Source organism: Taudactylus pleione, unplaced genomic scaffold, assembly GCF_031769625.1.
Source record: "Taudactylus pleione unplaced genomic scaffold, aTauple2 ptg000690l, whole genome shotgun sequence".
Taxonomy (NCBI): domain Eukaryota; kingdom Metazoa; phylum Chordata; class Amphibia; order Anura; family Myobatrachidae; genus Taudactylus; species Taudactylus pleione.
In genome coordinates this window covers 3881974-3898146 of record NW_028285092.1, presented here as the reverse complement: position 1 = coordinate 3898146, position 16173 = coordinate 3881974, and the positions used below count along the sequence as shown (strand labels likewise).

Genomic DNA, 16173 nt, shown 5'->3' with positions numbered 1-16173 from the left:
TAACAAAAAGCTACCCGGTTTATCAAGACATCAGAAACGAGATTTTAGCAGCCCAATGTACGCTGTATCACAGATTGAATGGATTTATGTGCACGATTATAATTATGCTCAGCAGGAGTCCGAATGTGACAACAGAGGGAATGATTCAGCTTTGGGAATAGAGTAAAGATATAGCAAGTAACTGTGCCAGAAGGTAAAACCACGTTTCACTGTAGGCAGGCTTGCCAAGAGCCGCGCTGGGCCCGGGTAAAATGGGGGCATGACCTAATCGCGGGAGGCGTGGCCACGCCCCCTTAGGTAAAAAGAAAAGTTTTGTAGTGCCGCGCTGCGCGCTGGTGAGGGGGACGTAGCGAGCCCCCTTAGCCCAGCGCATAACCAGTGGGGAGTGCGATCAGCTTGTGCTGGGCTGTTGTGATGTAGGAGGGGGGGAGTGGTGCCGGACCCAGGCCCCTCCAGCAAGCCCGGGCCCGGGAAATTAGTACCAGCTCCCCCCCCTCTCGGCACCACTGACTGCAGGTAGGAAAGATTTGAAATGTGCAGAGAGAGTTAGATTTGGGAGGGGTGTGTCCAAACTGAAATCTAAATTGCTATGTAAAAATAAAGCTGTGCAGTATTTGTGGGCAACATGCAAAAGCAGCCAGTACTTACCCAACATGCCAAAAAATTTGTGTATTTGTACCCTCTGCATTGCAACATGGTTTGTCCAAGTACACATTACTTTCTTTATCTTACTCTATTTCCAATGCTGAATCAGGCCCAGAGTCAGAAACCAAGTAAAACACAATTTAAAAATGAATACAGATATAAGCATGTAGGTACACAGTAAAGTTTTGTTGTAAAAGGCAGTTACCCACCAACCATCCTTCAGGCATTTGTCCGGTCTCAAAACGATGATGAAGGGATGATTGACTGAGGATAAATGCATCATGACATGTGCTAGGATAGCCGACTACAACAGTCATGATTTTCATTTTTGCATCACACACCACGTGCACGTTTGTAGAATGGGCATGATGCCTATTAAGGTAGATGTGTGACCTGCCTCTCGGTGGTCTCAGCTCAATGTGTTTGCAGTCAATAGTACTCAAGACATTTGTCATGCCTGCAATGCTATAAAAAGTTATCCTGACTGCATGCCACTGTCTCCTGGCTAGGGAAGCAGATGCAGGAATCTATTAGTGGCTGAAATGCCACCAGTACCTGGGTAAGGTAGCAGGAAAATGTGGACTGGGATATACCGAGAACTCTACCAGTGACAGACTGAAAATTCCCAGTAACCAGAAAGTGCAACACAGCCAGAAGCTTACGCAGGCTTGAGACAGAGTGGGAACGTGCTTTGTCAGGGTCTAGATCCAGTTTGACTTGGTCATACAGATGGAATACGTTGATACAGTTCAGCCGGAACATCTGTATGACCTCGCCATCGGCCAATGCATTCAGGTTCAAACACCTCCTAAAAAAATATGGAGTGCGCAGCTTTTGTGGTACCTGCATTACCTCCTGATACTGCTCAGTTTCCTGTTTCTGGGTGTTTTCAGCCAGGTGGTTGAGCATCAGAAATCTCAGCCACATGCAGTTAAGAGCAGTGGTACTAAATTCTGCAATTTTAGATTCACACAAATAAATTCAGCAGATCTAGCCCCTTTTATAGCCATCATTGTGTTCCCATGAATTGCAACTTGAGACACCTGTGAACACTTGCAAACACATGCAAATACCCCCCTCAGGGGGTAGTCCACAGGTTCTCAAACTCGGTCCTCAGGACCCCAAACAGTGCATGTTTTCCAGGTCTCACAGAATCGCAATTGTAATAATTAGTTCCACCTGTGGATCTTTTAAAATGTGTAATTGAGTAATGAATAAACCTGTGCACCTGCTGGGTGACCTGCAAAACGTGAACTGTGTGGGGTCCTAAGGACCGAGTTTGAGAACCACTGGGGTAGTCTATTTGAAAAATCTATTTTGGTGTGAGTTTGGTAATTTCCCGTGTGAGTTTGTAAACTAGATTCTAGATAAATTTGTGTTTGCTATGTACTGTTTGCTATGTAAAGTACATGCGAGTTTGGCCGATTTTTTTAAGCTAGTGCGAGTTTTTAAGTTCGTTTTCTAGAAGTTTGCATGTGTTTGCCCTTAGTAAATTTGAGGCTAAACTCGCATGAGAATGTAATCTTGCCCAAATAAGATTCTTAGCAAGTTTACACCAGAGTGTTGATTTTATGTTATTATAATGTATCATTTAAAAATAATTTATTATCAAAAATAAAATGTTATTTGTCCCACACTCAGATATGCATGTGTTTTTCTGGTTAACTCTTTGACAGGCGCACTTCCAGGACTTCCAGGTTCAGGCGCAGTGCGCCTGACAGGCACCTGTTATAAAATCGTCATTAGCACCTAATTAAGTAAATTCTAATGCTCTTAGGGCTCTAGAAAAAAAAGCAATATTCCCTCCAGCACACTGCAGCAATATCAACAAAAATACTTGATTCCTACATAATAATAGACATTCAGAGGTATTGGTTACATACATTTGCAAATATAAGAATAAGCGCCAGGCCAACGTCAAGGCTCCTCTATACCGGCGTCCCTCACGTCCGAGGCACAGGGAACCCCAAAAGAATCCAGCCAAGGACCATCCCCAAGGCATCACACGAAAAAAGGAAAAAGGTGATAGTGACGTGTAAAGTATAGATGTGTAAAGATAAATCAATAAGTTAATATGAGAAAGAGTTAAATTTACATAAATAATAGACAAATAGAAAAGTGATGAAAAAATATCTATGTGAATTAAGTGGTGATGCCCTGAAAAAAGGCCCAGCCAGAGCAATTCCGGGGGCCCCATGCCCAAATGGCCACCCCAAAATAATTGTTGCTACCTAATAGTAGCACCCACTCTGGGTCATATAATTGCAAATTAATGTACTGCATAATAACAGCACATGTATAAACCCAGACCTGACTCACCTAGGAGATACCCCAAAAATCTCCAAATGGCACTATACGGACCAGCACAACCTCCCAATGCTGGCTCCCTTCATGCCTCACAGAACTGCAAACAAAAAGTATGATGGTCGCTCACATCAGCTTAATGACATTGCACAGGTGCTCTTAGGGCTCTATTTACTACAATCCCCATTTTGAATGCAGATTGTAGTGTAATATTACCAACTGAATTCGCATTGCGAATTCAGGTAATATCACAGGGATTTACTAAAAATCCCTTGGAGGCACAGAGCTTGCGATAAAACTCTGGACCTCATTCGGAGTCGGTCGAAGCGGTCGTACGGGAAAAGGGGCCGGATATGCAAATGATTCCCTCGCAAGTTGCGTCCCTAAGTTCGGATCGGTAGCTTGCCGACCAAGGGGAAGAAGCGGCCGGAAGACAAAAAAATACGCCCCCTTCTCGTACGCATTACACATCATCTCCGGGCATATAAGGATTAATCGAGACCATTGAGAACCATCGGAACTGGTCATAGAGCTTAAGGTTGACTATACCCTCTCTTAAGCTCTAAGATCATGTCAGTGTAAAAACCTCCCATGTCACATGTGCCATGACGCTACTTTGTTAATTATGCACTCCCATAAACCGTATGCACTCCCATAAAAGCCGTCCGCATAATTAGGCACGCCTGCGTTCGGATCTCCACTCCCCCGTTTTCAAGCACCTTCCCCTGTTACCACCCACAAACGCCTCAATCTGTCACTCAAACTACCGACCTGGCTGTGTTCAAGGAGAGAGAAATTTCTGATCGTAGCGGCTAGTTTGCGCACGCGCTTTGCGAACTTTACGCATGCGCAGTATAGTGAACATCGATGGCGTACGACCGTGCGGCCGCTTCGACCGACTCTGAATGAGGTCCTCTGTCCTTGCAAAGCCCCTCTACACACTTATCACGGTATTTTCGCAAAACATACCATGACAAGTGCCAAGCATGCGCTGACCGGCCACCGTTAAGCCCTGCCCCCGTTGCTAAGCACAGCCCCCGCAAACGCAATACCCCCGCAACCCCACTGCCTTATTTACATTTACTTCCAGTGATCGGTGCTCCGGTGATGTCCTCCGTGATGATCCTCCCTCCGGTCAGCTGACAACCCATCCTGCACTGGGACCCAGTCTACTGGATGGTAGAGACAAGCGGCAGCAGGTGCGTGCCTATTGTGCTCTCCGGTCGAGTTATCTGGGTCTCTGTGTGCTCAGCTCCTGGCAGCCGCCCAAACTCACCTAGCGGTCATCTGACTTCATCCCGCTCAGCCACCGGGCCTCTGTGCCAGCCAGGACGGACACGCACCTGCTGCTGCTTGTCTCTACCGTCCATTGGGGCTTTTTGGCCTTGGTGCCCCCTCCACACGGGCTGGTGTCCCTCTGCCAGCGGTACGTGTGGGAGCCGGTCCCGTGGTGCCAATCGGCTATACATCAGCATCTGGTACGTTACACCTTTATCCACAGATTTTCGCTATCCATCCCATTGCGGGCAGGAGTCGCCTGAACGGTGTGACTTTATCATACACCACTGCCGCTCTATATTTCTCCTGTGAGACCTTGGGTTAGGAGTTGCAGTCACTGGACTTTATACATTGGGATGTGAGCGATGTGTGACACTGAATAGCCAGAATCTTATTCCCTATTTTGGGCCTTCTTATAGCAACATTATTGCCATTTGCTGGACTGTGTTCATTGGCTGCATATTAGCCCTTGGGAACCGTTGGATACTATCCATATGCAACAACCATCCTATTTATCTGGTTGTTAGCATTATTTGTGGCAACATTTTTTAATTATCTGTTATATGTGTGTATGTTATACTGAACTGCAGTTCACTATTGAATAAATTACATACATTTTTATATAAACAAGGTGTCATATATTTATATAATCACCAGCGCAGATACCTCAATTCTTTCTCTTTTTTCCACATTTTGAGGGTTAATGCAGAAGCCCCTCTGGTGTCAGCTGCAGGTTTTTATATTAAGACAGCAACTGAACAGATAGCGCACCTATTTGTTTTTCTTTTTTAGCATCAAAATATGGCTAATTTCAAAGAAAATGAGCATAATATGACAAAGAAATGTAAAGTGTACATTTAAAACTAATAAAAATAATATGTATGAGAATAAAGCAAGATTAGACACATTTTTGGTAAAGGTGAGGGAAATGTGTTGAATTGTTTATAGTAATGTCCAGGAAATTAATACTAGCTGATCTATTTAGAAAGATAATTAAATATTTTGATTGTTCTGGTTTAGTGAGGTGCAGAACTCATCTAGTACATATATATACATATACACACGCACACACGCATAACACTGTGCAAACATTTTAGGCAGGTGTTGAAAATGTTTTGGTGCTTCCGTATCTTTGCGACCCCCTGGTTACGCTATTTACGTATCTTCACTGAATAGTGAAGATACATAAGTAGCGTAACCAGGAAATACTGTTCTGCCCCTTGCGGGCTCGCTGCGCTTGCCACGCTGCGGGCATGGTGGCTCGCTTCGCTCGCCACATGGATTTATTCCCCCTCCATGCCCAGTTGGATGGTAGGGAATGATGTTGGATGGTAGGGAATGACGTTGGACATTAGCGTAAAGATGACCCAGTGTCCATCGTCATTCCCTACCATCCAATGTTATTCCCTACCATCCAAGTGGGCATGGAGGGGGAATAAATCCATGTGGCGATTGAAGCAAGCCCCCGTGAGCGCAGCGTGGCGAGTGCAGCGAGCCCGCAAGGGGCTGAATAGTACTTCCTGGTTACGCTACTTATGTAGCGTAACCAGGGGGCCATAAAGATATGGAAGTACCATTTTTTATTTTATCAATTAACAAAATGTGAACTGAATGAACAGGGAATAAATCTAAGTTTAAATCAAATCAGTATTTGATGTGACTACCCTTTGCCTACAAAACAGCATCAGTTCTTCTAAGTACTGTACACTTGCACAAAGTCAGGGATTTTGTAAGATTATAGTCAGGTGTATGATTAACCAATCATACCAAACAGGTCTTGAAAAAGGTCCAGGAGACTGGAACACGTTAGCCAAACCACAGGTTGAGTAGCTTAATATTTTGGACTCTCCTTTTTTTCCCCTGGATCAAAAAAAAGTTTTTCTCTTGGACTATTCATTTACTCTTGAATTTTAATTTTTCATTCTCGTATATTTATTGCATTTTAAGACGGGAACTTTTCATGTACTATTTTATGTGTTTTACTATATGTCCTTGTTTGAAAAATATTTTTAAACTATTAAAACATTTTTTGGATGAAATAACACGTCTATATATCAACATACTATGGATATGTGTTTTTTGAGGATCCACATCATAGGACCAAAAATTGTCGGATAAAGATACCTTTACAAGAGTGTCAACATATCACTACACGTGAGTGGGGGTACGCATTCATCTGCATATATGAAAGATACCGTTATATGATTTAACTCCAATTATAAAGTGTGAGTTGGGGTACGGTACTTCAAATACCCTCTCTCTATTTTTCAAGAACAAAAGATACCTGGATATGTTTCCATCTATGATTGGGAAAAGTGAGTTTCGTACGCTATCCCTCTATAGATGATTTTTTGATAATAAGATATTTCTTATTATATATACCCTCCAAAAACGATACATATGGTGGAGTATTGACTTAGAGCTGCATTTGGAAGAAAAACTAATTCCAGTTATCTTAAAGAGAACATTACCCATATTTAAGGGATGTGCTTTTGTTATATACTATTCTTTTTAGCGACGTAGATATTGTCTGTTCCAAATCTGTTTTTTAGTGTTGTTTAAGAGTTGTGGTGATATTCTTGTGGGAATTTTGACAGCATTAATGGCAGCTTGTTTATGCGCCCTTCCTCACTCATTCTATTTTCAGGTGATAATGACAGAAGCTGATTGGTTGCTATGGGCAACTTCTCTAGTTTACCTATCTCGAAGATTTTAAAAATCTTCCCATTTATCTTGTTTTGTTTTCACCATTTATTTTAATTTCTCAGAACTTATATTATGTCACATCTTCTCCTTTGCACTTTAAATCCCACTTTTAAATATCCTGCCTGTTCTTACCTATTTATTCATGCCTTGTGGAGACATTTCCCATAGACGTAGGGAACATCTGCTTATTTTTCGTCTTTATAATCCACACCTCTCCTCTTTAGTGAATGTTTTCCTCATTCATTTAGCCTTTCATTTGGAAGCTCATTTAAAGCCTCTTACTAAGTCCCAATTAATTATGTAATCTTTCATCTGTTTATGGTGAATTCAAAATTATGATGCAGTTAATAAGAAGGAGGCATCATCATCTAAATTCTCCATGTAAATGGACACAAACCAATACCCCTTGAAATGTATTTGCAAGTTATAGGGGATGGTAACAAGACAGTCAAATAATTATTAAATAAAATTACACAGATATTAATCTTTTAAATTGAAACTGGGATTGTTTACATGTTTTTTTTTTACCTTTTTAGAAATGTGGAATGCATACATCTTTTACAGAACAATGGAGCAGATCTCAGCAGAAAGGACAAATGTGGACGGTAAGAGTAATATGATATTTTTCTGCTAATATAAGTCACATTTAAAAAGCCTGAGGGAAATTTACTAAGGGCTCTATTTATTATCATTATTTTTGCTAAAATAAAGTGAAAAAGGGTGTTTCACACCCTTTTCACATTATTTTAGTAAATAATGTTTCACACCCTTATGTTTAGTAAATAATGTTTCACACCCTTTTCACATTATTTTAGTATCACCTAAATTTACTAAAGGGCAATTGGAGTAGATTTCGTAAAATTTGACTCCAAGCCCTAATTTCACATATTTTTAGTAAACAGATCGCATTTCCCATAATTGTAATGGGAAATGTGATTTGTCTGGTAGTTACTAAAAATAAATTGAGAAAAAATACCGGGGAAGCCCTGTGATAATAACGCCACCTGGAGGTGGCGTTATCCATGGTCTCCCCCGGTTCTGGACTCCTGTTCTGCTCTAACAGGTAGAGCAGAGCCCGGGTCCGGCCCCAGTGATCAGCTGTGTGGTCTAAACACACCACATGCTGATCACTGCTAAAAAAAAAATAATCCCCTTGGGGCTTCGGTGATGTCCTCCCTCTGATCAGCTGGTCTCCCATCCTGCACTGTGATTGGGTCACAGTGCAGGATAGGACATCAGCTGACCGGAGCCACGGAGGACATCACCGGAGCCCCGCTCACTGGAGGTAAGTGCTATTAAGGGAGCGGGGGGTCACAGTGGGCGGGGCTTAGCAGTGATGGGCGGGGCTTAGCGACTGCCGGTCGGCGCATGTGCGGGCACTTGTCACTGTATTTTTTGTGACAAATACTGTGATAAGTGTGCGGAGGGGATTCGCAGGGACAGAGCTTTATCGCAAGCTCTGTCCCTGCAAGGGATTTTTAGTAAATCCCTGTGATATTGGCTGAATTCGCAATGCGAATTCAGTCGGTTATATAACACTACAATCTGCATTCTAAATGCGGATTGTAGTAAATAGAGCCATAAGTGTTTGGTCTAAAATCCCAGCATTTTTGCTGTGGTTTTCTGGTGGGTTAATACAAGAAAAATTGGTGAACTACCTGTACTCTCCAATGGCGCTTATAAACCAATATACATATGATTTATATAATGAGTACTTTAGGTTTTCATAAAAAATTACATACTTTAAAACATAAATCAGAAAGCATATATACAACCCTTAGAACAGATCAAAAATTTCGGGATATTCGGTTTTCATATCAATGGTGTTCATAAATAAAAGAAAACAGAATATCCAATGTGTAGTAAAATAAATACAAGGAAACTTTCTTTCATCCTGGGGAGTCTATTTACTAAGCTGCGTTAGGAGACAGAGTGAAAAGTGATAAGGTGCCAGCCAATCAGCTCCCAACTGTCATTTTTCAAACACAGCCTGTGAAATGACAGTTGGGAGCTGATTGGCTGATACTTTATCACTTTTCACTCTGCCTCCTAACACTGCTTAGTAAATAGACCCCCTGGGTGAGATTAAAAATAGGAATGAGGGTGACTTGAAAACTCCTTCCTTATCTCCCGAGTATATAATTAGAGTAAGCATACATTACTTACAATATAATAAGTACAGGTACTCCTATAGCGGTATCTTTATATCCAATGATTTTATGTGCAGTATCTCCCAATGACAACGGTATATAACGAATATAAAGTAGGTGTACCCCACTCACAGGATAAATGCACTAAATGTGTATAAAGGTATCTTTCTCCAAGAACCCAAACTGCATACCCAAATACACAAGGAATAGGTCTGTAGCCCTCGTATAAATGTATCTTTACTGCAGGTGCTAGGATAAACCTTTAGTATGCTTCTCTGTGGTCATAAAATGTTGATGAAACCGATGATGAATAAAAAAGGTTTTTAATGTTCCACATAAGCATAGTCCATAATAAATAAAAGGTTTAAAACATAAAACAAACATTGGGCAAGATAAAAAACGAACAGAGGTAGATGGTGTAATTGCTCCCACACTGAGTGACAATGTCCGAACCTAGGTAAGCGAGGGAGACGTACCTCTAAAGAAAATATTGAGTGCCAACCTCCTCTATCAATGCGTTTCGATTCACAGATGAATCCTTGTTAAGATGTACAGAGGTTTGCATCCAGCCCAGGAATAAATACTACTGCAAAATTAAATAGGGACATAAGATAGTGCACCTGAAAGAGGGCCTTGGCCTCATGGGGAAGGGCCAGGGAAGAGATAGGGGAGGCCAGGAGATGCTGGGGATAAAAGAAGAGGAAGCTACAAGTGAGAATGATAATAAACTGGAAGATTGACAGGCCCAAACAGCGCCACCTGCCCTGCGATACCCTGTGCCATGGCACTGGTCGCACCACCCTAGTTACGGCCCTGCCAGAAACCACTGCCCCTCCCTTTCCAAATTAGCATAGTAAGTATCCACAGCTGAGAACATCCAGCAAGCAGGAGTCTGTATGAAGCCGTGCCTTCTATGATGCCATTGTGATGATAAATGAAGTCACGGGCTGTCAATTCATCAGACCTTCGGCTATTCTCGTGACAGGTCCATTGTTCTTCGGATCTTAATCATAAAAGTCTATGGAGGCATAGGTTCTGGCCTGAATCTTTAATGTACAGCATACAATTTAGTCCAAAAATAATCATGTATATGATATCTAAATAAACTGAAAAACCAGGATTGATACAAAACATTGAACATCTAAATAAACAACTTTAATTTGAAGTCTTTTTTTAACCCCTACGGTGCCAAGGTTTTACATGAATAAATTTAATGCATTTCGGTCTTTGCTAGTCTAGTGGCTGTATCTCTAGTTCACTTCTTACAGTATGTTACTTTTAACATGTTTGATGCCATAAAAGCTAGTTATATTTTCCGTAGAACATTGATGGACCCCTTTAAAATGCGCAGACAGTGCGCAAAAAGGTGAAAACATTTTTCACATTGCTCAAATTTTCTCCAATATGTATTTTTAATGGTCTTTATGTTCTCCCTATATAGAATCTATTACAAGAGCTCCGAACAGCGTATATAATATTTCTGGTATTACATGTGATAAATTCTTTGATAATTACTTTTTTATTATTCATTTATAGAGAATCCCATTTCTTTTTACCTTCACTTTTAATATTCTTGCATCCCTGACAAGAACTGCAATTCTGGAAACCAGTGGTGGTAATTGTGCTTGTTTTTTGTACACCTTTAAGTGTGCTGGAAACTAGTTTGGATTTAATATTCGGTGCTTTACGGTAAATGCATACTGGATTATCGGGTATAGATGAACCTATAATAGGTTCCCTTTCAGTGTCCCCCAATGTTTTTTTTAAATACTTTAAATTTCTCTTTGTTGATCCCTTTAATCAATTACAAAGGCCCACTGAAATTTATCTTCATTATTATTTTTATCCTTGATAGTTTTCAGAGCAAGTAGCGCATCTCTATTAAAAATTTTGTGAGTGTGAGTGTTTTCTCCACATTCTTTTAGATATACCTACTGTACATTTAGTCAATTTATCTCCCATCTCTTTTGCTTGAGATAGAAAAATCTCTTCCTCTGTGCAATTTCTTTTAAGATGATTAAACTGGCCACATGGTATTGAATTCAGACAATTTTTATTGTGGCAGCTAGTTGCACCAATGTATGTTCTTGAATCTAACAAGAAAAAAACAAAATCTAAAAACAACCTGCGCCCCAAGGACTGCAGCTCAGTCCACATTCAGGAGCACCACTCCTTCAAATATACAGAAAAAACACAATGTGAGTGGTCCAAAGAGCGCTGTCCCCATATATAACTCGTCTTCTCTCCTGGATGACTCAATGATCTCAAATAGGGAGAAAAGATAACATGTAGTTATACTCCAGATATAGATGGTTTTTCAGATGGTCAATCACACAGATAGAGACCACTCACCTAAAACAGGTGAGATGTGTTCACATAAAGGTATCTTTATAAATTGCACTAATCTGGTCACAACTTTATTGGTGATATTCAGGGCTTGTTCCCTTCTGGGAATAGACTCACCTGGGATCAGGTATAAGTGTTCCCCAAAAGGTATCTTTACACCCCGAAATCAGTATTCCTCCATTTGTCTAGATGGCATCCTTATATGACTTGTAACAAAAAAATCCACTTCCGATAAAATCAGTATTATTTATTGTCCAAACAACATGATAAAAAAAGCTTTTGGGTTACTTATAATCCCATAAAATGTATAAAAAATATATCACTCTTCATACAAAAAGCAAAAAGGGTTATCCCATGGATTGAGATGATATCCCCGCATAGGCACAGGGACCACTCCACCCGGAATGGTGCGGACAGCTAGTACTCAAGATGTAGAAAAAATGCAAGGATAAATACCAGTCCAACTGGGGGTTCCCCTCCTTGTTCCACCAATGCGTTTCTGACTCTAAAGTCCTACCTCAGGATGTACTAGGACTCACAGGATCACACACCTATTTATACCTCTCAGTACAAACAGGAAGTGGGATCCAAAGTGAATCAATCATATGTAATCACTAAAACACGGCACATACTAACTCAAGCCACAATCTTCTAAACATTACTTGCACATCCCATAAAATACATAATGTATACCCTAACATTTAGATATCCCCCTGTTTATACATAGACATAAAAACAAAGCGAATAAACTGCACAAATATATATCAAATGGATTGTGTATGGAAAAATCCAGTCCATATTTTGAAATAGCCACATGGATCCTGTAAACAACAGTCCCAAATTGGCGCCAACAACAATTCTGGACATCAATGCTGGATCTATCGTGGATACACGTGACTTGCGGTTTGTGGCTACTACGTACAAGTCACTTCCGGTTTTCAGAAGCCATCTGGACACTTATTACGGAGGACATGGAGGATCACTACAACTTCCGATCCAGGCTGTTAGAGACATACATCACTTCCAGCTCTTAGAACGTACCCAGAGTAAAACCGGAAACGTTAATGCCATGCGTTAGTGTTGATGTCCATATTCAATACAGCAGAGTGTCCACTATTTCTCTTATGGGCGCCATGTTGTAGAAGATCCAGGGATTTGATAGTATTATGCAGGTAGCAGCATAATGCATAACGGGTTCCAGTAAATGGGGAACATAAAACAAAAAACAAATCAGTACATTAATAACACAAATAAAAGCCTTACATCATATATATATTCAATTTCCCAAAATAACCTCCCCCTTAAAGAGACATATGCTATTATGTGGAAGAGATAATGGGCAACTTATAGAAACCATCTGGTCTCAAAATTGACATTGAGGCCACACGGTATCAATGTCTTTAACTGATATATCGTTTACATTTCCATCTGGGCTAATTTCACATCCCTATCATTAACTCTCCAATTAATTTTGGCGGTTTTAATGCCACAGAAAGAAACCAAATGTTTAATATCACAGCCATGTAATGATTTAAAGTGTAAAGAGACATTATGAGTTTCAAGCCCTTTCTTTATGTTTCTACCATGTTCGGCCAATCTCACTTTTAACATTCCTGAGGTCCTGCCCACATACTGGCTACCACATGAACATTCCAAAAGATACACACAAAAACTGGTACTACATGTAATGAAATCCTTGATTTCAAACATTTCCCCCGTTCTTGTGGATTTGAAGTGAGTAATATTGGAGTTAGTAGATCTACATGTATTGCACATAATACATGTACCGCAACGAAAAAACCCTTTTGATTTGATGCTACCAACCGGGGGTTTAATAATGGCACTTCGCACTAATTGATCCTTAATGTTACGTGCTCTCCGATACACAAATCTAGGTTGCGGCTCTATATGATCTTTTTATGTAGAGGATCCCTGGTCAGTATACTCCAATGTTTGGACATCATTTTTTCTAATTGTCTATACTGACTATTGTACTTAGTTATAAAGGGTATTTTAGGTTTATTATCTTAATTCACGCTACCAGTTTTCGATAATGCTAGTTGCCTATCTAAATCAGCACCTTTTTGCCTTGCAGCACCTACCAATTGGCTATTATATCCCTTAGTTAGGAATTGTGTCTCCAATAGATCTGCCTGTGTTTCATAAGTGGATATATCGGTACAATTCCATCTAATCCTCTGAAACTGACTATTGGGAATGCTTTTTAGCCAATTGTAGTGATGATTACTATCATTTTTTAAGAATGAATTGCAATCTGTAGGTTTAACATAATTTTTGTTTTTATACAATTATTCTCGATATAAAGAGTAAGATCCAAAAAGTCTACAGATACCTCGCTGATATTAAATGTCACTTTATATCAAGAATAATTGTATAAAAACAAAAAATTCTGTTAAACCTACAGATAATAAACCTAAAATACCCTTTATAACTAAGTACAATAGTCAGTATAGACAATTAGAAAAAATGATGTCCAAACATTGGAGTATACTGACCAGGCATCCTCTACTTAAAGATCATATAGAGCCGCAACCTAGATTTGTGTATCGGAGAGCACATAACATTAAGGATCAATTAGTGCGAAGTGCCATTATTAAACCCCCGATTGATAGTATCAAATCAAAAGGGTTTTTTCGTTGCGGTACATGTATTATGTGCAAAACATGTAAATCTACTAACTCCAAAATTACACACTTCAAATCCACAAGAACGGGGGAAATGTTTGAAATCAAGGATTTCATTACATGTAGTACCAGGTATTGTATGTATCTTTTGGAATGTTCATATGGTAGCCAGTATGTAGGCAGGACCTCGAGAATGTTAAAAGTGAGATTGGCCGAACATGGTGGAAACATAAAGAAAAGGCTTGAAACACATAATGTCTCTTTACACTTTAAATCATTACATGGCTGTGATATTAAACATCTGGTTTCTTTCTGTGGCATTAAAACCGCCAAAATTAATTGGCGAGTTAATGATAGGGATGTGAAATTAGCCCAGATGGAAATGTAAACGATATATCAGTTAAAGACATTGATACCGAGTGGCCTCAATGTCGATTTTGAGACCAGATGGTTTCTATAAGTTGCCCATTATCTCTTCCACATAATAGCGTATATCTCTTTAAGGGGGAGGTTCTTTTGGGAATTTGAATATATATGTGATGTAAGGCTTTTATTTGTGTTATTAATGCAATGATTTGTTTTTTGTTTTATGTTCCCCATTTACTGGAACCCGTTATGCATTATGCTGCTACCTGCATAATACTATCAAATCCCTGGATCTTCTACAACATGGCGCCCATAAGAGAAATAGTGGACACTCTGCTGTATTGAATATGGACATCAACACTAACGCATGGCATTAACGTTTCCGGTTTTACTCCGGGTGCGTTCCAAGAGCCCGAAGTAATGTATGTCTCTAACAGCCTGGATCGGAAGTTGTAGTGATCCTCCATGTCCTCTATAATAGGTGTCCGGATGGCTTCTGAAAACCGGAAGTGACTTGTACGTAGTAGCCGCAAACCGGAAGTCACGTGTATTCACGATAGATCCAGCATTGATGTCCAGAATTGTTGTTGGCGCCAATTTGGGACTGTTGTTTACAGGATCCATGTGGCTATTTCAAAATATGGACTGGATTTTTCCATACACAGTCCATTTGATATATATTTGTGCAGTTTATTCGCTTTGTTTTTATGTCTATGTATAAACAGGGGGAGATCTAAATGTTAGGGTATACATTATGTATTTTATGGGATGTACAAGTAATGTTTAGAAGATTGTGGCTTGAGTCGGTATGTGCCGTTTTTTAGTGATTACATATGATTGATTCACTTTGGATCCCACTTCCTGTTTGTGAGAGGTATAAATAGGTGTGTGATCCTGTGAGTCCTAGTACATCCTGAGGTAGGACTTTAGAGTCAGAAACGCATTGGTGGAACAAGGAGGGGAACCCCCAGTTGGACTGGTATTTATCCTTGCATTTTTTCTACATCTTGAGTACTAGCTGTCCGCACCATTCCGGGTGGAGTGGTCCCTGTGCCTATGCGGGGATATCATCTCAATCCATGGGATAACCCTTTTTGCTTTTTGTATGAAGAGTGATATATTTTTTATACATTTTATGGGATTATAAGTAACCCAAAAGCTTTTTTTATCATGTTGTTTGGACAATAAATAATACTGATTTTATCGGAAGTGGATTTTTTTGTTACAAGTCATATAAGGATGCCATCTAGACAAATGGAGGAATACTGATTTCGGGGTGTAAAGATACCTTTTGGGGAACACTTATACGTGATCCCAGGTGAGTCTATTCCCAGAAGGGAACAAGCCCTGAATATAACCAATAAAGTTGTGGCCAGATTAGTGCAATTTATAAAGATACCTTTATGTGAACACATCTCACCTGTTTTAGGTGAGTGGTCTCTATCTGTGTGATTGACCATCTGATAAACCATCTATATCTGGAGTACATGTTATCTTTTCTCCCTATTTGAGATCATTGAGTCATCCAGGAGAGAAGACGAGTTATATATGGGAACAGCGCTCTTTGGACCACTCACATTGTGTTTTTCTGTGTATTTGAAGGAGTGTTTTTTATGCTCTTGAATCTGTTGGTTTAATAAAAAATGTTGTGTTTATTTTTCCATCTTTTATATATATTGTAATGTCCAGGAACTTAATACCAGCTGAATCTATTTCGAAAGATAATTTAATAT

The 16173-nt window shown here is 39.9% G+C and overlaps 1 protein-coding gene across 1 annotated transcript in view; it reads left to right on the top strand.

Moving 5' to 3' along the window:
- The window catches only part of ANKRD44 (ankyrin repeat domain 44), a 1197127-nt gene that overhangs the window by 576349 nt on the left and 604605 nt on the right, over positions 1-16173 (top strand). Inside the window, exon 13 of the mRNA XM_088456231.1 lies at positions 7470-7538. Within this exon, the coding sequence (XP_088312357.1) occupies positions 7470-7538 (69 nt within the window). The remainder of the gene's footprint in view (positions 1-7469; positions 7539-16173) is intronic.